Source organism: Oryzias latipes, chromosome 21, assembly GCF_053564925.1.
Source record: "Oryzias latipes strain Hd-rR chromosome 21, Olatipes_Hd-rR_3.1".
Classification (NCBI taxonomy): Eukaryota; Metazoa; Chordata; class Actinopteri; order Beloniformes; family Adrianichthyidae; genus Oryzias; species Oryzias latipes.
The window spans coordinates 33768125-33794391 of NC_136257.1; the positions used below are offsets into that span (position 1 = coordinate 33768125).

Genomic DNA, 26267 nt, shown 5'->3' on the forward strand with positions numbered 1-26267 from the left:
TTAAAATAATGAACAGGTTTTTAAAGCAAAATGAAATATATTGAATAATATAATGGCTAATTTAAAATCTGTGTGCAGGTTTTTCACAATTTCATGATCTTTTTATATATTTATGAGAGATTTATTGGTTGTGTATTTGCATGAGGTCATATTTATTTAATTAAATATTTATTTATTTAATTATGAACAGTATAGGACTCCATAAGTGACGGCCGCGCGCCAGGATACCAGTAACTTATTTTTTAAATTTATGTAACGGTTTGGGGGAAATAATCTCCTAAATCTGACAGTCTTAGTCTTCATATGTGGAAGAATTTAATGTTTTTAATCTGATTTTCTTGCTTTTTGAGACACAATTTATCAGAAAAGTACATAGTAATTATTCTAAGATGCATTAAAAGGGTTGATGATGGATTTTTACTATCTGAAAAAGATCTTTACTGCAGTTTTGGATATCTTTTGTTTTTAATATTTTGTAATAAAATAAAACAAACTGAAAACTTTTTTTGTTTTTCTTTAGAAGTTTATTAAAAATATTCAGTCCACAGTAGTTCAATGTTTGGCTGCAAAAATATAAAAAGTTGATCAAAATAAAGTGTACACCCCCACATTAGCACTGAGCAAACGTGTCTGAGTAAAAAGGATAAATAAAAGAAAGACTGGAAAACATACAAACACGATCAAAACACAAATCGTAAAAAAATCTCAATAATTTTATTTTTGGTCTGGTTTCACACCTTCAGAGGTCTCAGCATTTTGAAGAACCTCGTCTGAAGGATCATTTCAGTAAAAAGCAGGGCAGTTTCATACAATCTCAAATGTTGGCAGTGCTTTTCCTTGAAAAGATGAGAGTGGGATTTCAGACCTGCAGCTGCTGGAGACAAATGACCTTCCTCACAAAATCTGCAGACTCAGCATCACAGAGATGATGGAGATGTTTATCTACCGATAAAACATCTAAAATACTGTGCGGCTGCCTTTGATCTGCTCTCTCCGCCGCTGACCTGAACATGTCCCAGATGTGACATCAGTCCTCGTCGTTCAGGGAACCGAGCTGAAAGTTCAGGATCCAGAGCTCCAGCAGTGACAACATGTGGCGTTTGGACCAATCAGCAGAGTTTGTGGAGGCGACGTTTGGGTGATGAAGCAGCAGGATGTGTGTCAAACAGAGAACAGGGCGGATCTCCACGGCGGCTTGGAGAGACCTCGGAACGAGTTCCGATCAGAAAAGTCCTGATAGGGCCCGGTGTTCGGTGAACGCTGGGAGAACAAGTGGGATGGAAATGTTTTGGCTACTGCAGCTGGAGGAGATGTCCTTCTGGGAGGGTCTCTCTTCCTCCATCTTCTCCTCACCATTCACTCCAGCTGGCTCTGAGCGTCTGCAAGCAGCTCTGGCCTTAAACATTCGATGGGACAGTGGATGTTCTGCACAAGAGACGAGCAACACAACAATGTTGTTATTTATATTTTGACTTTTCTTCATACATAAGATGCAAAAAAAAAAGGAGAAAATGAATTGTAGGAAAGTAGGTCAGCAGTGGGCCAGTTAGTTCCAGCTGCGCAGCCTGGAGCAGATTTGGATGTGGTGCATCTGCAACGCCAGATCAGACAGAGCTTTCCCAGATGTCAGCAAAGCTTTGATGAGGAAGAGGAAGAAGCCATTGAGGCAGCCGCTGAGACCCGGCAGCAGGGCGGGGCGATCCACTGTTCTGCACGCTGCCGCGTCAGCAGAAATGCTTGTTTGCCCTTTTTCTTTATTATTGTAATCATTGAACGCCAATATTTGTAAAATTTGTGATTTGTAAAAAGTAATTTATTTATTGATTGCTTTATTTTTACTGAATATTTGCATTTATGAAATAAAAAAATTCTAATGTCACACATTTATTGTTGTAAATTGGTGAATATTTCCTCAAACATTGTATTTTGTTCAGGCTTTTTCCCCCATACCATGTCAGACGTCAGTGGCTCCTAAGCAAACCTACTGCCCCGTCTAAACCTCTTAGAAAGTTGGAAAACAAAAGGAGGACACACAGAAAAGTGTCTGCATGGTGTGCAAAGTCCTGCTTGGAAAAGTGCGGCACAAGAACTTGACATTTAGATAAGCTAAGTCCAAACTGTTCTTTGATTGCTTCAGGAGGAACTTTTTCATTCGGTTCCAGGAAGTCCAGACGTCTGCTTCTCTTAAAGCAGCTTTAGCGTCACCTTTAGCACCATTGTCTGTTACAGAGGTCAGATACCTGCATCTGCAACCAACACGCTGAAGGTAATGTACACAGGTAGTCCGATTGTTTTTACTGAAAAGAATGGAAAATCTTTGCATAAACTAAATTCCTTTACATACTTGATTTTAATAACTTATCATTTTATTAAGTTCAGTTGTCCCTTGAACGTTTTTAATCAACTGCACTTTCTGCACTGGATTTTTTTTCACCATTTTCCTGACATTTTTCTTTCAATTTAAATTTTTCCATTTAGATTAGTGAACCATGATTTATAAGTGCAGCTTTACATTTAGTTTGATTACATCAGTTCTGCAGTTTAATAAGTTTGCAGTAATTTGACATGTTTGGCGCCCCCTGGTGGTAGCAGGTGGACTAACATGAAGAACCAGAATGAAAAATGTCTTTAAACCTCCTGACTAGCAGCAATGCAAACGAGTTCTCTGTAGAGAGTTAGGTGTAAATTAAATGTGAGTGTAGTTTGAAAACATCAGATTTGACACTGACCAGCTTCTTCAGAGCGTTTTCTCTGTAGCGGTTGTAAGCGTCTGACGGAGGCGGATGCAGCAGTTCAGCCTCCACATTTGTCTCTCCTCCCGGCCTCCTGCAGTTCTCGCATCTCCAGCCCTTCAAAGGAAGAGCAGCAGGACAGCGATGAACACAAAGCTCCTTAGAACACCCCACACTTTCCAGCAGCAGGCATCAAACGTACCTGCTGTCCTCCATAGCAGGTACAGGTGCAGATGGCCCCCAGGTATTCCTTCTGCCACTGGTTTCCCACTTGGTACATTTTCCCGTCATCGTAGCACGTCGACTCATCTACAGGTTGTTAATAAATAAATAAATAAAACACAATTTTGTGTGATTCGTTTGTGTGACTGAAAAGCAAAGAATTTAAACACTAAATTAACTTTTAACTTTTAATGCTCATATCAACTTAGTGGTGAAATCCAGTTTTTTTCACCTGAGACAACTGGCCAAAATTAAACCTCTCCTCTCTCACCATGACTTTGAGATTTTAATCCATGCTTTTATTTCAACACGTTTGGACTACTGTAATGCTCTCTATGTTGGGCTTTCCCAGAAATTACTTGCTCGTTTGCAGTTAGTCCAAAATGCAGCTGCCCGTCTTCTAACTGGTACACGGAAACAAGAACATATCACTCCCATTTTAGCATCTCTTCACTGGCTCCCAGTTCGCTTACGCATTGATTTTAAAATTCTCCTATTTGTTTTTAAATGTCTCCATGGACTCGCCCCAAAATATCTGTCTGACCTGATTCAGGTGTACACTCCCCCCCCCGCTCCCTTAGGTCACCCAATCAGACACAGCTGGTCGTCTCGAAGACCAGGAGAAAACTGAGAGGTGACCGAGCCTTCTCGGTCTTCGGACCAAAAATCTGGAACGAATTGCCCCTGTACCTCAGACAGATAGACTCACTTAGTATTTTTAAATCTGCTCTTAAAACATATTTTTTCACTTTGGCTTTTAACTGAGTTGGAATCCGGACCTATTTTATGTGTTTTATGCTTTATATTTTCATGTGCTTTTATTAATTTTTGTGTTGTTCAGCACTTTGGTGAACCTTGCTCTGTTTAAAGTGCTTTATAAATAAAGTTGAGTTGAGTTAAAGACCCAATCCAAAGAAAATGGTGTTTTTAAAATGTTCTTGTGACATTTTTATAATGACATATTTAACCAAATGTATGCTTAAAATTGCATTTCTGAGTATTTTTTTATTCGAAACGAATGAGGAGAAAAATGCAGTTTGAAAAAGGTCGCTGGGAAGGTTACAAGCTCCCTGCTTGGAGCAACGGGGAGGGGAAGGGGGGCGGGGTTGCTCCATGCCAATGGTGCCACCCAAAACTTAGATGTGAATTTCTAACAAACTCCTGCTGCCCTGCAGAAACTATGTCCTAGACAACGACCCAGTTTTTAAATTTTGTCTAAAAACGGCATCATGACCACTAAAAGACCACCGGGAAGGCTTTGAAAACAGTTCAGAAGATGATCAGAGTGGGGCTCCAAATACAAATATATCATGTTCTGCATCATCAGTTTAACATGCGATCCTTTCAGACAACTTACGAGGTTCACACTTGAACTCTCCCTTTCCGTTGCCGAGGCAGGTGCAGCTCATCATGTGACCGTTCTCCCCACGGCGGTCCCAGCGCTCGCCAACGCGGTAGTTGTTGCCGTTGTCATGGCACCACTCTGAGTGGGGGGAGGTGGGTGGAAGTGAAGGATCACAAGAGAGAAATGCAGATGAAGAAGAGAACAAATGAAGGATGAGGACGTCCTTCGCCGATGCAGCAGCGCCGCTCTCAGCTCTTCTACTGTCACGTTAGCCGTTCGGGACGATAACAGAGACTGAAATCGAAGCTCGGAGGAGATTTCTGTCTCGTCAACATGGGCAGATCTGTTCCTTATTAACCGAATAATAGTTCAAATGTTTTCATTCAAGCATCCAAATCTGGTTTAAACCATCCTCATCTGTGCTGCTGCCCATGCTGAAATCATATTATTCCACAGAAATCCATAGAATTTTATTTTCAATTCCATGGTTTGCAGCTGTGTGTTTTGCAAAGCATGCTGGGAAGGGTTAATAAGCCACTCACTGGATGAGTCACACCTAAAATGCCCACTGCCCAGCCCGAGGCAGCGGCACCACAGCTTGAAGCCCATCTCGGACATTCGCTCCCACTCGGCGCCCACCTGGTGGTGCGTGTGCGTCAACGTGTCGTAGCACACGTCCTGGCTGGCGCTGACGGGGACGTCGCCTGGAACTGAAGGAAACGACGACTCAGCATGAATAGGAGCTTGTTTTGTTGGAGCGCTGCTTTAGCTGTGGACAGAGAGGAGCGTACCGGCGTTGCCCACGGTCACGACCTCCTCCAGGACCTTCTCCTTGGTGCCCTCCTTCATGGCCTCCACCACCACGTTATAGGAGGCTCCTGACGTCAGGCCGATCAGCGTGGCGCTGTTGTAGGAGCCGGGGAGCCGCGTCTGTGTAGAGAAGGAGAGCGTGGCTCAGCGGGGGTCATTCTCCGCTCTGTGGCGCCCGTGAGGCGGCGTGCCTTTACCTGGAAGCCCGTTTCCTCCCGGAGCGTCACAGGGTTGCAGGACACCTCGTACTCGGAGGTCTCGGGGACGGCCTGCCAGGAGATGGTTGTGACGGTCTGCGCTTCTTGGGGAAGTTCTGTCTCGTTTTCAGGGAAAGCCAACGCTAAACCTGGCAGGTGACTCTCGCTCACCTGCAGGGTCAACGGGACAAAGTCAGCCCCACATCTCAGAAAGTCAAGCATCGGTGAGGCTGATGAGCGGTGAGGTCAGCCCACCTTAACCAGGGGAACTCGTTGCCCATCCGGGCCTGCAACAGGAACATAAACCAGGGGCTCTCTCAGAGTGGCTCTCTGGCCTTCTCTGGGTCCATTGAAGGGGCCATGAAGTCCATTATTGGGACCCAGGTTCTGGTCCTCTGTGTAGATGTGCTGCCCCTGCTGGCCTGGCTGGTTCTGACCACTCGTTCCTGCCAGGTGGACGTAGTTGGAGTTAAAACTAAAAAAAAAAGGAGACAGAGATTTTTCTTTTTAAAAAGACAGTTTCTGAGACAGAGAGGAGAGTTTTGGGTCAAAACGAGGAGGCGAAGCTCACAACTTGTCATCAAAAGATTCTGGAACATCCAGGATCTCGGTGTTGGTCCGGTGTGGGACGGGAAGATTAGGCATCAGTGGTTCTGAGACACGATGGATGGTAGGAAAGTCCGGTTCTGAGGACACAAGAGAAACGTGTGTGTGGAATGTTAGAGGCAACTTTAAAAAAGTCAGAAAAAAAAAGAAGCCTGTTAAGGTAAAAGCAGTCAAGACAGATTCCTAAAAGTCTGTAGAGACGGCATCAAAAAGAGGATTTTTGAGAAATGCAGCTCAGACTGTCAGAGAGCAGCCAGGTACAAAAGTACTGTTGCAAACAAATAGTACTTTACGTTTTTGACAAAAAAATGTGTTTTTTTATCAGTATCACATTTAAAAGCCATTCATAGAATCATAAATCTGGCCTCAATAACAAAATATGTGTTAAACAGCAACTGCAGTATAAACACTAAAGTATAAATACTAAGTACACATACCAGATAATAAATATTGAAGATACACACTGAACTGTAAATACTAATGTATACAAACATTTAAATACTGAAGTATAAATGCTAAAGTGTAAACACTGAAATATCGATACTGAAGGATAACTATAGAAGTACATTATTGAAGTATAAATAGTGAAGAGTAAATACTGAGGTAAACTGTAAAGATACTAAGTACTGGTGATTCATGGAGGATTTTGATAAAGGGAAGAAAAAAACGTGGATTTCTACAGTATTTGAGCAAAAGGAGGGAAGACCTGGACCCGGACCCGGCAGGACCGACTCACGTGTTCTGGCTTTGCCCACCAGAGGCGTGCTCCTCAGGGAGTTCTGGAGCGCCACGATCTTGATGACGTACTCCGTTCCAGCTTTCAGACCTGAAACCACGAAGCCTTTAGAAGTCTATCCCGGCTTTGAAGCAGAGGCACGTTTTCCACACTTACCCCGGATGGTGGCGGAGCTCTGGCCCGCATGAGGTCGGGGAACCAGCTCCAGAGGCAAACCCCCCGCCTCCTCGTACGTCACGTAGTAGCCCGTCACCCTCGGGCTGCGAGAAAGGTCCCATGTGAAAGAAATGCTGGTGGGGTTGAGGGAGGTGAAGCGCAGGTTGGTGGGTGGGATGATCAGAGCTAGAGCTGAACCACAGACAAGTAAAGGATTAGAAACCAGAACTGGACCCCCCCGATAAAGAGTCATAACTGATAACGTAGAGTTTTGTGTCACTTTTCCAAAATAAAAGTTTATTTTATAGAAACTGGAGGAATGTTCAGCATTCACGGCTCTTCTAGCTCCTGAAACGGAGTCTCAGATTTTACTCAGACTTTACTTTGTTTGTAAGAAGTGGACCTTCTGTAGTTTTGGATCAGTGTTCTGTAGCAGAACCCTGGTAAACCCTGATGCTCATGAGCCGATGAAGGACATCCAGCTGTTAGGTATTCTAGTCAAACTTGGTACCGTGGGTCATGCTAACTGTTTGGGGAGCTGAAGACAGCTCTAAACCATCACACTGCCACCACCGTGCTCCACAGCTGTCTTTGACTCACATGTAACAGGATTCTTCATTTTCTTTAAGATGCCATAAATCTGTCAGTTTAAAAACATCTGTGGTTTATGTTCCCCTTGCTGAGGTGCAACACCTCCCAGGTGAGTCTGTAGTGTAAAGCTTTGTGTTGGTTACCTGTGGTGGCAGTTTGCGTCTGAGGAATACTGCGTCCGTTGCCTTTTAGCGTGTAGATGCTGATCTTGTAGGAGGTGCCAGGCTCCAGACCTAGAGAAAGGAGCAGGTTGGGGAGAGTGAGGCTTACAACCTGTTGAGGTGGAACAGGAGGCCTCAGGCGCTGATGAACGCTGCTGCTCACCTGTGATAGTGAAGGAGCGCGAGTCGGGGCCGATTGTCCTACGGATGGGGACGTAGCCTGAGGGGGAAAGGGTGGGCGTGGCCTCAATCAAGAACCCAGAGATGGTCTCCGTCTTGTATCGCCACATGAGAGTGATGGAGGAGTCGTTTACGTCGGCGATGCGTACTCGGCGGGGAGGGCTAATATCTGCGGGGAAGAAAGGCCTTTAGAGAGGAGGAGGTTCTGTTTCTCCTGCTGTGGAGTCAAAGACTTACTCTCCAGAGTGGTGACCTCTCCGCGGACTGGCCTGCTGGTTAGGGAGTTCTTCAAGGCGTAAACGTGGACCTCATATGTCGTGGCGATCTAACAAAAAGTCATGAAAAGTCTAGTTTATTTTTCAGTTTTAAAGCAGCGATTTCTGCACAACAGGGAGTTTTTCATTAGCCTGAGTGTGGAGGGAGCGTGCAACACTCACCATGAGTCCAGAGATGTGCGCCTGAGTGGAGTCTGGGGCGAGGCTGACCTCTTTGGTGGGGCCGCTCTTGGTTTTTGGGTTTACCACCACACGGTAACCTGTGAGGCCGGACAGGCTGTTGATCCGGTTCTCCTGACCCGGTGCGGTCCAGTGAATGATGAAGGATGTGGGGCCAACCTGGGAGAACTGGAGGCCTGATGGAGCGGAGATGGCTGGAGGGGAGAGAAGAGGTCATGAAGATAAAAGCTGCCAACTCTCTGTTTTGTTTTTACCACCAAACCTTGGGTACCTGTGGCTTGTGTCCCGGTCAGCGGCGGGCTGACCTTGCCGTTGTGCGTGGCGAGGACCTTCACGGTGTACTCGGTGCCGGGCTGGAGTCCATGGATGACAGCGGACTCGGCATCTCCTCTGGGAGCAGGAAGCAGCTCCCGCTCCCCCTCCTCTGGACTGGAATACAGGACCCGGTAGGAAGTGACGATTCCCTCAGGACTGTCCCAGGTGATCCGCAGCGAGGTGGAGTCCACGTCTGAGAAAGTCAGATCTTTTGGACGGTCTACATCTAAAAACAGGCAAAAGTTGTGGGAAACATGTTACCCTAAAGCTTTTCCAGATCTAATGGTGATTACAGGGGAAGAACAGAACTACTGAACCCTCACTCGTTAGAGCGTTCACCACCAGCGGAGAGCTCTCGCCGTTTTGTCCGAGAGCGGAAACGCTGAAGATGTACTCTTCTGAAGGCATCAGGCCTGAGAAAGTCAGCTCTGTCTGATCTGGAAGAGAAGAAGAGTAGTTCTAAACCCGGCCAACGTTTGCTTCTAAAGCAGCCATGAACACAGAGTCAAGATCAGCACCACACCTGGAGCCACCTCCTCCGTGTAAGTCTGACCCTGGCCGTTCCTGGGGACCCCAGTCACTCTGTACCCTTTGATGGGGCCAGGGGCCGGGCTCCATCTCACCGTCACGCTGTTGTCGTTCACATCCGTCACCTCCATATCTGACGGAGAGTCCACGCCTACAAGAGGTCAAAGGAGGGAGAGATGAGGAGGCGAAATCCACAGAAATCCCAGCCACACCTGTGCGGTGGCTGTACCTGTCCTGTGGGAGACGTGGATGGGGATGCTGGATGCGGGGCTGTCTCCTCTGCCGGTGACGGCGTACACAGTGATGGTGTAGTCAGTGCCAGGCTTAAGGCTGTCGATGACGGCGGTGGACTTGGAGCCGGGAACGGTGAACTCCTTTGGATTGCTCTCACCTCCTGCATAGATGGACATCCACGTTACAACTCTGAATAATTACTAGACAAGTAAAAGAGATGTAAAATAATGGTTACAGTTTCCCTTATTTGAATTTTTTCTCTCACTCTATGCTAGAATAGTTGTAAATGTGGTGACCCAGGTGATCCAGCAGAAGGAATGTCAGGAAAAACCAGAAAACATGCACCGGAGTCAACCATTGTTTAGCCTCAGTCACATGAACATGTTGGGAAGGTTGACCCGTCCGGGTGCTGCGGTTTTTTGGGGGTTTTCCGGGTCTGTGGAGCATCGAAGAAAGGAGCGGCTGCATCTTAAGGGGAGCGGAGGTGTGTCTTGCAGTGTCCTTAAGGGTCGTACCTCAAGGGACATCATGTAAATAGATCGTACAGTCGTGCCATGTCCTTACGCCACACCAGTGGTTAGTAAAGTGCGAGTACCAAATACATAAACAAATGTAATATTTGCTCCAAACGCTCAAGTCTGCCTGGCCATCAGCCTGTAGACGTGGTGAGGGTTAACAGGAAAGCCAATGTTTGGTTTTTCCTGCTTCTTGTTAAACTTTGGCAGCAGTGATAGAACATGTACTGAGGAGCCAAGCGAAGTGTTTTTGTCAAAGCTGTAACTCTTGTGGTTCATAATCAACACAAAGGAAAGACGAATAACCAAGAATGCCAAGAATGACCCCTGGGGAACTCCACATGTCCGGATATTAAAAAGAGAGTTATGACCAGTTTCATGATCCTCAATGAAAACAACATGATTTCCAGCTTTTGAAGTCTATTAGGAGGCAGCTTTCTGAAAGCCTCTGCTGATGCTTACCCGTCTCCCCATGAGTGATCCTGTAGTATCGCACAGTCACTGGTGGAGGAGTCCAACGGACGGTGATGCTTGTGGGGGTAGAATCCAGCACTTCCAGGTCAGTGGGGGCGTCGGAAACTGGACGAGATGAACAAACATCCGCATTAAAACATGTATTGAGTCATTAAAATGATCAGGAAGTCCGGACCGGGTCTGTACTTGTTTTCTGGGTCCCACTGAGCGGCAGGCTCTCTTCAGAGCCGCTCACGGCATAGATGTGGACCAAGTACTCCGTCTCCGGAGTGAGCCCCGTCAGTGTGAAGTAGTTCCTGGAAGGAGGAAGCCTCTCGTCCTTGGCTCTGCCGCCGCTCGTCATCTGGTAACGGATGCGGTAACCAGAGAATCTGCTTTGGGGAGCCAGCCAGTGGACGGTGAAGGAGCTGGTTAAGATTTCAGAGAAACGCAACCCCATCGGAGAATCCAGAGCTGGAAGAAGAAATCCAGAAATCAGAAAAGAAAAGAAAATAATCCAGTTTTTAAAAGGATGCCTCATCTCACCTGTTTTCTTGGTACCAACCAAAGGAGAGCCCTCTCTCTGCTCGTACACGGCCACCACGCTTACCAGATACTCGGTGTTGGGCAGCAGATCTGCAGAGAAATCAGAAATGAAGAATCAGCGGTTCTGTCTCTGCTGATCAGCATCATTGGCACTCACAGCAACTTACTCCTCAACACGACTCGATCAGTCCCACCCCTCACACTGGTTTCTGTAATTTCATCCTCATCGTCTGTGGGGTGGTACCTGGAAACAGCAGCGTGTCAAGTCAGCCGGTGTCCAGATAGGATCTGATCCAACAATTGGTAAATATTCCTGAAAAGGGGGATTCTTCTCTTGCCTGATGATGAAACTGTTAATGTGAGCAGGGTTGGGCACGGCCGGGGGAGCCCAGGTCAGCTCAATGGTGTCTGGTCCGACCTCGCCAAAGCCCAGGTCCGTAGGAGCTGGTACAGCTGCTCACAGGAGAACGGCGTGAATGACGGGGCACAAAAGTGAGCCGCCAAAAGGCCAAAGCGTTTAAAAATAACAGTCTGTCTTTTATGTATAAGCTGGAAATTTTACAGCATCTTAAAAATTAAAGAACAAAGAGAGTCTGAAGTCAGTATGACAAACCCCCTAAAGTACAACCAGATGGTCTGTTTGAGCAGAGATGCAGGGCAGCTCACACAGCAAATTCATGTCTCATAGTGGTGATTCAAGTCAGTCTGGGCCTCATTTTCAGGCAGCAGATCTTACATGTTTGGTGAGTGAAGGTGGTGGGCTCGCTCTCGCCGTTCTCCGTTATGGTGATCACACTAATCTCATAGTCGATGCCCGGCTCCAGTCCGTAAACGGTGTAGTGACCCGTACCCGACGAGACCGTGTCCTCAAAAATGGGGAGGCTCTCTCCGGCGGTCACCACCATGATCTTGTACCCGGTGATGGCCGTGGTGTTGAACGGAGACCAGCGGAGACTGATGCTGGTGTCGCCCACGTCCTCAAAGCTGAGGTCGGTCAGCTGAGGTACCTCTGGATATGTGGAAGAAATGGAGAAAACCGGAAAAGACGGAGCCGAAGATGGAGGAAAAGAAAGGAGGCACAAACGGGAAGACAGAAACGCAGAAGGAAACACTGAGTCAACAAAGCAACTTGTAATATTCAGCAAATCCAAGTGTGTTTCTGCTCTTAATCCTCATCCAGCGATTAGTCAATGAACCATCTTTATTGAGGTTCTAAAGCCAAAAATGCGGGGAACACGGTGTTAGTGTGGGTATGCTGTATCAGCCTCTGCTACATGTTGAAAGTTGAAGCAATGTGACAAAACTTTCAACATGCTGTTACTTTGAGAAATGCTGAGAAGTCACAGTGTCTTTAACAACGTTTCTCTGGCTTCAGGTAGAATCTAGACCCAGTTGAAAACAAGCAAACCTTCTTAGCTCCTCCCACCCACCTGGCGTGATGACGGTTGACACCGGAGAGCTCTCCATGTCCCCCTTCACTGTGACCACACTGACATTGTACTCCACGCCCGGGAGGAGGTTTTCCAGGACCCAGAAGTCCTTCCCTGCATCTACGTGCTCCTCCACGCTTTCTCCTTGCTGTCCCTTGGTCGGAGCGCACGACACTCGGAAGCCTGTGATGTCTTGCAGAAAGAGACGTCAGATGATTGAGCGTCATTTATCCATCCATCGTTTATCTTGCCGCGGCTTACCTGGCACGCCGGCTCCATTCCAGCGGACCAAGAGCTCCCCGGTGCCTGGGATGGACTCCAGGTTCAGGTCCGTGGGAGGAGACAGAGCTGCAGATGACCCAATGAAGAGGTTTTAATCAAACAGAGACGCTAAAGATTCAGGCGGCACCTCTTGTTGGACACCTACGCGTCACTACGTGACTGGTGACCGGCGTTCCCTGATCCTGGCCGTTAACCACCGGCTGCAGGCTGTAGGTGTACTCCACTCCAGGAGTCAGACCGGAGATGTAGATGCTTCCCGACTCAGAGGTCACGTCTCTCGGGGCCTCCCCACCCAGACTGGGCCGAACCGTCAGCTGATGGACAAGCAGACCGAGTCAGCAGGTGGAGGGCTCTGGGGCGATCTGATCATTGTGCAAACCCGCGACAAAAACAAACATTTGGAATGAAATGGTCTGTTTCACACCAGGATCTGACCTTGTATCCAATATGAGGAACCGGAGTCCAGGAGACCACGATGGACGTATCCGTCACGTCGGTCGTGAACTGAGGAGCATTTCCCAAAGGTGGATCTACAGACAATGTGGTGTTAGAGTTCATTTACAACGCTTGCATGTCTGATGATCATATTAATGTTTTGAGCAGCGTCCGGAGACGACACTGCTCAATGGAGAAAACGGAGGAGAGAGGAGAAGCATTAAGTGCTGCAGGACTCATTAAAGCTTCCATTTCATTCACCAAAGGTTTTTCCAGCACAGGAACATCAGTGTCATCAGTCCTGGACTGAATCATGGAAAATCCTGTGATTGTCATCTTCATTTCAGGGAATGTGGACGTTAGTTTTTCCGACAGAAGCTTTTTTTCTCTTGATTTGAGGTACAGCTGAAAGACACTCACTGGTGGTGAAGCCCGCAGACTCGCCGGCGCTCAGCGTGTTCCCTTGCTCGGAGTGCATGGTGACGGTGTACTGCGTGTCGGGCTTCAGGTTCAGGAGGGTGTATTGAGACAGGCGGGCCGGCAGGCGCAGCTGCATCGGGTTTGAACCCTCAACGGTGATGAAGAGCCGGTAGCCGTTGACTTTCGCTCGGGGAGCAAACCACTGCACCACAGCGCTGTCTTCAGTCACATTGGTGAAATGGATGTCTGTCGGGGCGTCTGGCTCTGGAGGAAGAGACGCCATCAGTTTTGGAACATCCTGACTTCTATTTTTAGTCCTTTTGACCCTGGTAGTCTCTGACTCTGCAGCCCAGTTCAGAATAAAATGACCAAACTGGACTTTTACAATCAACTTTTTAGCAGAAATGTGTTCTCTGCTTCATAAAATTTGCAGTTTTCTAGATTTCAGTGAAACTAATCAATGGAGAAATAAAAAATGGAGTGAATCATTTTCTTTAGCGTGATTAACCAGGAGTTTTAGCGCTGACTGGACCAAACTCACTGGTGGTCTGCTCTCCAACCAGCGGCAGACTCTCCTCGCCGTTGTGGATGGAGTAGACGTTGAAGCGGTACAGCGTGCCGGGCTCCAGGTGCGTCACTTCACTGTAGGGGTTTTGTCCGACCGGCAGATTCATCTCAGTTTGGGGAGAACCAGAGTTCTCAACCGCGACCACAGTGACCCGGTAACCTGACACGCCCCCTTGTGGGCCGGACCAGGTCAAGACCACTCTGTTATCGGTCACTTCGAAAAACTGCAGGCTGGTGGGAGACTCCACTTCATCTGAGAAAAACAAAAGGTTTGTGTAGAAGTCATGAGTTTGTGCACAGAAAAATGCAGCAGTCCAGGAAGCTCTTTCATTAGACTTTCTGTGCAAAAACATTTTATTTAGCAAGCAGCTGAACAATTATGACTATAAATTTAAAATGCTCAGATAGTATGACAAGTATTTACTGATAAAAAAAAGAAACCAGTTTGAGGGAAAAAGACGTCAAATGAGAGGGATTTAAAGCAGCACTCAGTATGATTTCTGTTGCTTTTCTTCTTCCCTTTTAACACAACAAAGCTGACAGCAAAAACACAATGGTTGAACATTTTTTGCTCAGACTTACTGCTGCATAAAACCCAACAGATTCAAACTAACTTTCAAAGAAACAGACTGTTTTTAACTTTAAATTTTTCGTCCACAAGAGCAGAAATACTGTGGAATATAAAAGAAAAAAAACATCGAAAGTTTCATCTCAAAACTGGTTTCTTTCCGGTCGTTCCAGCTGTCAAGCAGTCGTGCGTCTTTTTTCCTGATTGTCCAGCCGATACTTGGCAGGCGGTGACATTTACACAACTGCAGCCGAGCAGAGCAGCTGTGAACTCACTGACTTCACTTTCCATCGGAAACCTCTTCTGCTTCTCGACACTCGGGTTGTCCCGGTTCTGAACAAAGATGTCTGGTGCTCACCTGGCAGTGGGTCTCCAGCGGTGGTGACCTGCACGAAGATGGGCTCGCTCTCCAGGCTGTGCTCCACGGCGTAGATGCTTATGTTGTATGACTTCCCGGGCATGAGGTCGCTCAGCGTCACGGAGGTCGCTGTGTCCGGAAGAGTCAGCTCGTTGCTCTCACCTTCGAGGGACGGCGTATAGACAACACGATAGCCTGCATGAAGACACACGAGTTCAGATCACCACGAGTCGGCGGAGGCCCACAGAACCCCATCGGACCATGTGACTGATAACTGACCAGTGATGGGAGCCAGTGGCTTTTCCCAGCTGATCATGATGGAGGTCTCTCCAACCTCCTCCACGTCGTGCTCTTTTGGAGCATCAGGTGCTGCAGAACAAGCACAACAGATGAAAGGGTTCGGCTTTTTCCCGCTCTTTTGATCAGGGTTTCTAACTCTGGGCCTCAAGGGCCAAATGCATTTGACAAACCGACAAAAAAAAAAAACTATAATTCATTAAGCTAATGTAGTGGTTTATATCAGTAGCTTTTGCAGGTCCTATCAGGTTTTTAAATGAGATTTCTGTTTAAGCATGCCTCACCATCTCTGGTGACCTGCTGGTAATGTTTGTGCTTCAGATCTAAAGGCCCAGAGCGGCGTGCAGGCACAAACGGGGCGTACACCACTCCACTCACCTGTTGTTTGAGAAGTAGTCAGGATGAGGTTTTCCTTTTCCCCATCTATGACCTCGTAGACATAAACTGTGTAGTTTGTTCCAGGCTCAAGCTCACTGATGATCACAGAGTTGGCTGTTCGAGGCAAGTCTGATGACAGAAAGAGGATTTCTGTTCGTAAACAGCTTCTTGGGGCAAAGCTGTGAGTCAAACCGCAAACTGTAAACCATGCTGACCTAAAACCATGGGTTGGCCCCGGCCCTGGCCCTGCTCAGTGAGCTCATACTCCACTCGGAAACCAGAAACTGTGTCTGAGGCCGAAACCCAGGAGAGGACGAAGCTGTTGGAGGTGATTTCTGTCACTGACTCCGAGGTGTCCATCACAGCCGGCAGCGGCGTGGCCTCGCCCTGAGAGGTAGCCACTACAACACAAGCACACGAGAGGTTTTTAGGATGTTCTTCATTTCTACACTGGAAGCGTCTGTGGACTCACGTGATCCATAGGTGGTGGTGAAGTCGAAGCGGGTGACCTCCTTGCGCCCGAAGCGCAGCACGCTGATCAGCTGGCCCTCATACGTGATGCCCGGCTTCAGAGAAGAGATGGTGTAGGAGTTCAGATGTCCAGGGATCATCACTTCCCTCCACGGGCTGCGTGAGTCTTTCTGCAGAAAGATTCAGACAGTTTTAGAGCTAATCGATGATAGTTTGACGTGGAAGGCGCATTTTTCATCCGGAAACTCACCACTCTCCATTTGAGGATGTACTGGACGATGTGTGCAGACGAGGGCGAGTTCCACTGAATGGGATGGGAGTTGGGCTGGTTCCCCGACTCTGTGATGATGACCTGAACTGGACGATAGCCGCCTGCAGGACAGGGAGCACACCATCAGAGCTGCTCCTCCCTCACTGTAGTTTTACAGTGAAGCTGCGCTGATGCAGCAGACAGCGATCCGTCCAACCGTCTGACTGACATCTGCACTTTCACACAGCCTGTGACTGGCGGTCAGATGTTTTCCCTGAACACGCCATACAGGCGGGGGGGGGGGGGGGGGGACTATCAGCTCCGTGTTAGATTCCAGCTCAGACTTCCACTCCTGAAGTGGAAAATGTTTACTCCTCTGCTCCTTTTCCCGTTTTACAGTTTTAGGACTCCCCAAACACTTTCCTCAGTTTTTCATGAAACATCTTTTAAAATAACATTTCAGATTTATTTGAAACTAAACCCAAAGAATGCCAGCAGATCATCACAATTCTCCCTTCAGAGCAGCACCAGCAGAACATGAGCTTCAACGTTGGGTGTCCATCTACGCTCACGGCTCACGGCAAGGCTCCTTCCTGAACTGAGAGCAAAATATGCTCCACACTCCAAAAGCTGCTTCTGTTTGGTTAAAGACCAAACAGAAGCAGCTTTTAGCCTCCAGTAAGAGGAAAACTGGACAAGAAAAAGGAGTCAGTGCAAAAGAAACAAGGTTGGCAGTGAATAAACATTTCCATCTTTATGTTTGGTTCAGTGATTGTAGTTTTCAGAGGCAGCTTGTACTTCTGAGATCCGTTCAAACCAAATTCTGCATCACGTAAACTTCTGAGCTCAATCCCAGGAATTCAGAACATACGCAAATTAAAAAAATAAAAATAAAAAGAAAACTGAGGCACTTTTAAACTAAATGAGCACATTTTCAATTAGCACGCTGGTTTGGTTCTTTTAAATTCCAAAACCGTGTTAAAAGCTGACCAGCCGCCACATTAGTCAGCGCCTGTTGGCACTGAAAACACACACACGAGTGTCCACACGGACTGCAAAGACACAAAGGTCAAGGAAACTGGGATGTTCAGCGTCATCTTTGATACACACAGCTCTTGTGGTCCTCACATACGCTGTGCTGATGCAGCCTATAAAGAACTGAGGTTTGCTAACCGCCTTCCCAAACTGCAGACCTGTAATCCACGTTTCTGAGCAAGTGGTTCGGTTTACCAGAGGCTGGAGCAGATACACAAACCTCAAAAACAATCTGGGATCAATTACCGACCCACAGGGCCATGTGTGTGGGAGGGGCTTGAAAACAAACGCACACTTCCAGTGGATACGGCAGCTTTGGGGCTCCTTCTTCAGGGTGCGTGAATGGACCCACACACCCTGATTCTGAACACACAGACACAACATCCATTGTCAACAGTGAGACAGAAGCAAATCAAGCGGTGATAAGGAGCCCTGAATAGACGGGTAACCACAGAAGTCCGGACATTGGACTGAAAAGCACAGCTGGCTCCAACATAAAACGCAACAACATTTCTGAGATCATATCAATGTAAATGCTCACTTTAAGGCTAGTAAAAACTTGTAAAAATGATCCCTAACTTAGGTTTTCCATTTTTTACCTTTTATGGCATTTTGAGAGAGCCAGCAGAGCTCGGGCTTGGATCTCAGCTGCCCTTAAATCTTTGCATGCTTGAGCACACACAGCCACAGATGGTTGCTATTATGGCCACTTCCAAAAGAGCACGGCCTTATATCCTGCAACTCTACGCAACAGGCAATCAAGGAGGCAATCAAACTGACCCAGAAACCAAGTACGTCCAACAATCAAACGTATACAGCTAATTTTCAAATATGTCCAGCAATCAAACTTAACTAACCGACAATCAAACCTATCCAACAGGGAATAAAAGTTATGCAGCAAAACAATCAAACACATCCACCAAACATCAAATGTATCCACATCAAACTTATCCAGCAAGCAATCAAACTTGTTCACCTAACAATCACAGTTGTCTGACAAACATTCTAATTTTAACGATCATCAATGAGTTTTTAATAACCAAGGTCACGAGGTCACGTGACCACATCCTAGGATGACATTATAGGGTTGCATTTCTGAAATCAATGTTTTTAACTGTCTTTACAAACAAAATAAGACATTGATTCATAATGTTCATGAGTCCAATCTATTTTATTATCATGTTTGTTTTACTTATACATTCAGAATTGTATTTTATTAATTGTATTAATTGTAACAAAAACTCCAGACTCTTTATTCCAAATTTAGATTCAGGAGTTTATCCGTGATTCCCAAACAATAATCATGGAATCTGTGAGAAAGATGCACAATAACCCAAAATGAAAAGTCTCTGGATAAACAGTTTACTTGTAAAAGGTGAGATTTGATTCAATGTGATGGAAAACACTCGTAAAATTGCACCGCAGACGTTCAGCCAAGGAGCTTTGGGCACGTCTTTCATGCAGCCATGAACCGTAGGGTACAGCTGTGGAAACAACCCAGGGATGCACCACATGCTGCCGGGAACAAAGGCTCAAACTGGGGGGGGGGGGGGGGGGGGGGTGCTTGTAAAAGAGGAAATGGCAAAGCCCCTCCCATCTCTGCCTTACATCAAAGTAAGGCCTGGTTTTGGAGGTGACTTAAAGAAGCAGGGCAGGCGATGTGGACGCGGATTCACCACGAGAGAAACGAAATGAGTTTTTTTTAACTGAAAATGAGTTTTAAAGAACTAAAAACAGAGCGTCTTACCGGAAAAGGACTGCTGGGGTTCACAGCTGAGCTCTCCAACTCCATTTCCATAGCAGTAACACTTGTACAGAATTCCCTGGATGACTTTATCCCAGGTGTCCCCAATCTGGTAGAAAGCTCTTGTTTCAGGCTCCTGGCATTGATCTAAAGGTGACGTTCCAAAAGATTAGCGTCCCTGCTCTGGCATTTCTAATTTACACTTCTACAGCAGCTTGTGAAAATATATCTGCATGTTTCTGACAGCAGGTGAAGCTTCAGTCATTTGGAAACAGAAACATGGTTTTAACTGAACCGATCTGGACCGCTCAGGGCCAACGTGTCTCTGTGTTTTCATGCTTTCCTTCCTGCTGGTATTGCTGTCTTTAAGGAAATACTTGAATTATGACAACATGCACGTCTCTGTGGTAACCGCCCCAAAGTTCTGCTTTGATCTGGAAAACCCACCGACGGCGTCGCACTTCCAGCGGCCGCGTCCCTGTCCGAAGCAGGTGCAGTTCATCATGTATCCTTCCTCGTGCTGTTTGGTGAAGGTCTGGTTGACCTCATAGGTCAAACCGTCCACACTACACTGGTCTGCCAAAGACACACACACACACACAGATGAAACCAAACGTGCACCTACACAGCCTGGAGATGCCCTGGACCTCTCCTCCATTAGCCCAGGATTTCTGAGGTGCAGGTGTGCAGGTTGACGTCCGTGATTTCACGTCAAAAACAACCTTTCACCTCCTCACTCAGGAGATACCAATACTGTAGGGTGGTTATAATAACACACACAGGTGCATACCTTTGAGCTGGGAGTAGGCGACACAGCTCCATTCTCCTCGCCCGTTACCCACGCAGGTGCAGCGCATCATGTGACCCAGAACGTCATGCCGTTTATCCCACTGGTCTCCGACATGGTACATCACTCCCTCGCTGCTTGTGCACGCTTCTTCATGAGCTGGAAACCAGACGCACGAGATGAAGAACTTCAGCTCGACTATCACACAGATCCCAAACAATTCCCCTCCGGTGATCTCTTCCTGTGATCATCTCAGCGGGTCTAACCATCAGAAACACCTGATTAAAAGCCAGAAACAGCTGTTCGTTGTGCCATCGCCGACAGTCACAGTATGTTCTTAGATCATCAAAAGCATGTGTGGATTTTAAAGATAGAGGTCGTGGGTGGGACGAGCAGATGTCTGCCTTTGTGAGACACAGGGAGTGTGGCTGTGGATAAACGGCTTCATTTCACTGAGGGTTTGAGGCTGAATCCATTTAAAGGACCTGGGGATGGGTGCAAACTGAGACTTTTACTGCAGAAACAGACAAACGTCAAGAAACTGAAGGCTGATGTTTGGTTTGGTGAGAGAAAAGAACAAAGTGTTATAACGGGATCCAACCACATGACAGGAAGTGACGGCTGGATGAAGGATGGATAATCGTCTCCAAAGTAATCGGTTGGAGTCAAATAAACTTCCTTCTCTGGTTAATGAACGTGTCTTTCTACTTCTATAAAGTATGAGATTCCTGGACACAACACGACTCTTCTTCTCACTAAAAGTCTTTTTTCTTGCCAATCACAAACCCGCTTTGAAACATCTGCAGCACATCTGGATGTTTTCAATAAGATGGAAGGTTAAATATTTTTATGATCTGGGTCTGATCTGTTGGAAAAAGTTAGTGATGTTCAGAACTGCTCCTCGGTTTGGTGTTGGTGTCCTGAAACTCATGTTGACGATGATGGGAGACCCGAACCAGGTGGATCAAGCAGCTCCTTGTGTGAACATCAGCATTAACATCTCAACAGCAGCGTTTGTTCACTGCAGCAATGGTTAACAGCCCTTATCTTCCCCCCGCTGTTCAAACTTCACAAGGTAGTTTCAGCAACAAACTGTGAAGCAAAAGGCATTTCAGGGACCCCTGAACGTTTAAGGTCTTGGCTCTCTCCTGCAGCAGGTCAGCCTGGGACCTTCTCTGATAAGTTACACAGAATTATCGGAACTACTCAGCAAAAAACTGTGTCAGAAATTTAAATAAAGAAATCTGTGTGGCCTCTGGCAGCCCGAGGCGGACGTGCATTTCACATGAGACTGGGAGGAACGCTGCAATTAGCCCCGCTAATCACGTTAGTTACCCTCATGACTAGTAAATTACTGATTGTATCTGCAGTTGGAAAGCTCACAGAGTCTCTAGGGGATGTTTGCTTCAAAGGGATAAAAATGAAACCAAAGAGACTCTGATCACGTCAAATCTGAGCAGCAAAACACGGCGGGATTCAGGAAGAGTCAGAGATCACAGCTTTATAAAAACACGACCTTGATGGTGTGAAAACACACAGATTCATCCTCATTAGTCTAAAAGGTTTTGCTGGGTTAGGAGATAAAATCAGCTGGAGGTTTGCTTTGTGAGGTCACTCCCTCCGCTACTTTTTCAATTTTATTCACTCCTTCACCATCCTTTTTGGATATATTGGGCATTCAAAGGGGAAAACCGACTCAATGTGAGATTGTCCTTCTGAAGGATTCCTGCAGCTCACTGGGTCGAGCTGCCTGTCGGTCAGGGGTTCAAATCTGAGACCGGGTCATCACCGAGCTCTTGGGAAAGTCCCCACATGAATTTAGACAGAGCCGGGAACTTTTTCAGGTTTGTAACAAAGAGACTTTGTTTTGGCTTTGGGTTGGCAAACCAAACAAAGGAAGCAACAAACGTACCGGCCATGGGGCAGAAACCAAAACGTTGCTCTGCATCATAGTTGGCCGTGGTGCCACACCACTTCATGCCGTCCCTGCGTCCGTCGGCTGTGCAGTCTGTATAGTTCCGGCCGTTGTAGAGGAAGGGGAAGTGACACAAAGCACCGTTGGAGTTACCTCCTCTTGTTGCCACGACCACTGGTTAAGAAAGAAGAAAACAATTCAAAAATATCAGTTTTTTAAAACATCTTTGTTCATCATTTCAAAATTGACTCCAGGTGCAGGTTCAACCCTGACCCTAACCCTAGCCCTCCACAACCAAAGGATGGCAATCATTCTTGACCAAAACCTTTAAACTGGATAAGAAAAGCCAAAAGATAAAAACTAAGCCTGTTTGGGACATAAAACTAAAATCCACACCAAACCTCTGTGAACAGAACTCATCTCTGCTTAAAAATGGAGCACCAAGCTCTTGTTTCAATTATTTTCTTTTTTCAAATTTACTTTCAAACAAAGCCACTGTCTGTCTTCTCACCTTTCTTCTCTGTGCAGAACGAGTACTTCTGGTCCTTCTCAAAGTCAGAGGTGGTGGAGCACCACAGCTGGCCGTCACTGCGTCCGTCAGAGGTACAGGACAGGTAGGTCTTCCCCTTGTGGACGAAAGGGAAGACGCAGGGCAGGCCTCCCGAGTTTCCACCGTAAACCGGAGCCGGTCCATCTGCACGAGAACATGAGAACACGGTTCAGCCGTGCTCCTCCTCCACCTGAACCTATAGTTCCTACAAGAGCTTCTCAGGGCGGCTTCAGCAAAGCTCTCACCCCACTGATCACAGCTTATCCCGTTCCCAAGGCAGGTACAGATCATCTGCCTCGCTCCCTGGTTCTTGAACCAGCGCTGTCCAACGAAGTACGTCAGGCCGCTGTCAGTCGCACAGGTTCCCTCCTGGGGGGTCTGAGGCAGACTGACGGGCTGGATGTTGGTGATGACGCGAGAGCCACTCCCTATGTTGTGAAGAAATCAGAGTTAATAACCCAGAATGACGGCAATGATGGACCCGCACTACCAAGACCAACTGTGGTCTACTCCATTTACCAAAAATGGGTCCAGAGAGAATCCACTCCTTGAATTTTAAATTTACCAAACTCCCAACAACTCTATGATTTTATTAGAACAACGGGAAAAAGATCAGAACCCTTGCTGCTTATGCACAAACCTAATTTAATGTGAGAGAAACCTTTCAGTTTCAGGAAAACCTTTTAAATACAGAGTCAGATCAGGGCCAAAGCGTGGCTGCTCTGAAAGTCCACTGCACTCTGGCAGATGCCAGAGCTCATCCACACTTTGGTGTCGACCAAAGTTAACTTTGGTTGCATGAAAAGACGACACAAATCAAAGAGTGTGTGGGATGAAGGTGGTCGGCGGAATGACATCCTTTCTTATAACCAAAGAGGTCAGAATGTGACATCCTCAGATGCAGCACTAAAGCAGGTGAACATGACCACAATTCTGGGCTTTCTCTCCAAAGTCCTGGACCAAAATGTATCCGTGAATTACACGGAACCATAGAACAGAGCGATCAAATGCACCCAAGGTGCTGCTCTCAGGATTTTTACTGACCTTTACTAAGTACAAGCACATGTTTTGGAGTCACGCCCCCAATCACTTCAATTGTCCCACCAGCAGTTACTTCCAGTCAGCAGCAGCCGGTTCCCACAGCCCCCCCCACACACACACACATCATTAGGGTCATAATCTTAAGACATGTCTGTCTCACTTTATCACTTTGACACTTATCTCCCTTTTCTTTAGAAGACCTGTCTTTGGCTCGCATTCTTTATCAGATAGAGTTGGGGGTGGAGTGGGGGGGGGGGTCTCACCCAGGCCTGTGGTGTGGAGAGAGGCGTGGCGCTCGCACTTCCACTGCCCGCGGCCGTTACCCATGCACAGACACTGCAGCAGGTTTCCACGGGCGTCCGTCTTGGTCCACGTATCTCCAATTCGGTATGACTTCAGGACATCCTGGTCGTTACAGCGATCTGGGTGGGACAACGGAAAAATGGTTCAGGTGCAACGCCAATGGGGGTGGGGGGCATTCAAAGGGTCACTGGCTTCTTGTTTTGCATCCTATGACTTTCCAAAAACTGTAAGAAGCAGGTGTTCTTGGATGCAACAGGCGGATCAAACGTTTATTTCTTAGCTAAGAAAGCTCGGTCACTTAACTACACCTAAAGTTTGAGGTGGGGGCGGGGCTTACTTCTTGATGTGCATGTGATTTGTCCATTTCCCTGTCCCAGACAGGTGCAGTCCATCACCATCCATCCCTGATATGGTTTCTCCCACGTCTCCCCAACAAGATAGGAGGCTCCAGCTGAACTGTCGTAACAGCGCTCAGCTGCGGGACACAAACTCATCAGCGACCTTTTCCTTCATCCACAAACTCCGACATGAATGAGACACGCATGTTTCTGACTCACCAACAGGTTTGCAGGTCCACTCTCCTTTGCCGTTTCCCAGACAGACACATTCCAGCATGTATCCTCCCGTTTCATGAGGTCTCCTCCAAGTGTCCCCTATCTTGTACGAAGCCCCGCCCTCATGACAGCGATCTGGGAGAATGAAAAGGAAAGAAGGTTTGTTCAGTTCCTGTAAATGCTGGGATGATGTGTCCTCTGGGGTTGGAAGTGGGCCGTTGAGCTGCAGACACAAATGCACGTACTGGCAATGGTGCAGCTGATCTTGCCCTTTCCAGACCCGATGCAGGTGCAGTCCCAGATCATGCCGTCTTTGGGTCTCTCGTAGGTTTCTCCCACGGCGTAGTACTGCTGGATTTCTTTGTCGTAGCACTTTTCCTCTGCAACCAGGACAGAAGTCGCCATTAACGGACATCCTGAATTCTTGGGAAACGTGATGCAGACACACAAACTGACCTTCAGGTTTGCTGTTGCACTTGATCCCAGCAACTCCATGGCAGGTACAGATGAGAGTGCTGCCCCGGAACGGCCGCTCCCACTGCTCGTTGATGCTGTAAAAGTGGCCGTTCTCCGTGCAGCCCTCTGCGCCCGCAGCAGGAGAGGAGACGACACGCCACAGAGCTCATTAAAACATTTGTATAGACTGAGGCAGCGGGGGGGCAGATGGAGCCTGTGGAAACGGACTCGCCCAAACCGCAGCAGAACACAAAAAGCAGCTCTGCTGCTCACAAGGTTTGCCTTCCCCTCTCTTCTTTCATAATTTCATGAAAGAAGAGCATTCATGTTTCTCCAATTACATAAAAGACCAACATCAAGACAGAATGTTGGTTTAGATTCAGAAAAAACAAAAGAAGATTTGAACTATTTTAACTCGGACACATCAACACATGCATACATAAACTTGGACGAGGATTCCCTGAAAGGAAAGACTGCAACTAAACTTACAGGAACCCATCAGTAACAGAAACATATCAGGGATGTGTCTGTGGCACCTCGCACAGCATTTTAGTGTACAAATTGAGGTATTTTTTTCCTTTGTTTTTTGAAAATGCTTAATATAAATCAAACAATCAAATTCTCTAAACTTTTTTCCAGAAACCTTGTTTTTTGGTTGTTGTTTTTTCTTTTTCTTTTCTGTGGGACAGGATTGTGTTCTTCAGGACTGATCTGGATGACAGATCTTCAGAAGCTGTTTAGAAGCTAAGATGAGCAGCTTTTCTGGCTCTGTCTCTAAAGTCCAGCTGAATAACAAAACTGGACCTGGATGAGAACCTTCAGACCTTCGTCTGCAGGAACTCTGATCACATGGAGGAAGCTGAAGACGAGGTTAAAGGTCAAACTTGTGACATAAAGACAGTCAGACCATCTTCATGCTGATTCAATCAAACTGAAATTGGATTAAATTTTCCTTTCAAAGTTATGAACCCATGGAGATCTTCTCCAGATTAGAAGGTTCTGCTCTGCAGGGTTACCTTGGTTGACTGAGGGGACGTTCGGTTGCGGGGCCTGCCGCCGGTCCCGCTCGGTCCCTTTGGGCATGCAGTTCACCGCGCTCCCGACGCACAGAGCGACCAGCACCCCGGCGAAGGCGCTGCTGCGACCGGCCATGGCGAGCAGAGCGTGCGTAAGCGTCTCCTTTGGTTCCGGAGGGTCTGATCCGGCGGGGCTGCTGCGGCTTTGTTCTGTGCGCGTCCGTGTGCGGGACAGCCCTCTGCGCGAGGAGCGATTTATGTAGGCATGCCCGACCTTCAGGGGAGGGAGGTGTCACGGGAGGGGGGAGTGACTGCCCACGGAACCGGGAACAGAAGCGGAGGATCCTGAGAAACACACAGTGCCTAAAAATGTGATCAAAAAACTTGAAACGCACACAAGGAGCTTTTTTTATGTCAGGACTCAAGAACAAAACGTTTTATGATGAGACTGATTACAAAAAAACTCCCAGAAAAAAAGCTCCCAGAGTCACCATCAGTGGTTGATGTATTTCTCCAACCTTCTTGTAAAGGAAGAGCTGGCTTGGCGCTGTGGTCAGAGACCTGCAGGGGTCCACGCAGCATCAGGGTCTGGAAGGCCTCCAGTAGATGCTTATATGCTTTCCTGAAT

The 26267-nt window shown here is 47.2% G+C and overlaps 1 protein-coding gene across 2 annotated transcripts; it reads right to left on the minus strand.

The window, feature by feature from the left end:
• Positions 1 to 501: 501 nt before the first annotated feature.
• fn1a (fibronectin 1a) lies at positions 502 to 26256 on the minus strand. Of its 2 annotated transcripts, XM_078939008.1 has the most exons (50): positions 26158 to 26256; positions 25640 to 25984; positions 24624 to 24749; positions 24413 to 24547; positions 24171 to 24302; positions 23951 to 24088; positions 23574 to 23732; positions 22515 to 22697; positions 22231 to 22413; positions 21717 to 21893; positions 19808 to 19963; positions 19465 to 19593; positions 19021 to 19164; positions 16239 to 16360; positions 15990 to 16158; positions 15733 to 15918; positions 15518 to 15646; positions 15122 to 15211; positions 14843 to 15037; positions 13891 to 14169; positions 13350 to 13613; positions 12930 to 13024; positions 12640 to 12808; positions 12474 to 12560; positions 12213 to 12404; positions 11519 to 11791; positions 11121 to 11235; positions 10950 to 11026; positions 10783 to 10872; positions 10444 to 10710; positions 10246 to 10362; positions 9264 to 9428; positions 9030 to 9185; positions 8830 to 8943; positions 8463 to 8732; positions 8174 to 8385; positions 7974 to 8061; positions 7720 to 7905; positions 7539 to 7628; positions 6805 to 6996; positions 6649 to 6738; positions 5878 to 5992; positions 5562 to 5781; positions 5307 to 5477; positions 5091 to 5229; positions 4842 to 5009; positions 4312 to 4437; positions 2935 to 3041; positions 2730 to 2849; positions 502 to 1425 (listed from the first exon to the last, which is right to left on the minus strand). In XM_078939008.1, the coding sequence occupies exons 2-50, from the start codon at positions 25773 to 25775 to the stop codon at positions 1357 to 1359; spliced, it is 7512 nt and encodes a 2503-aa protein (XP_078795134.1). In that variant the 5' UTR covers positions 25776 to 25984; positions 26158 to 26256; the 3' UTR covers positions 502 to 1356.
• Between the last annotated feature and the right edge of the window lie 11 nt (positions 26257 to 26267).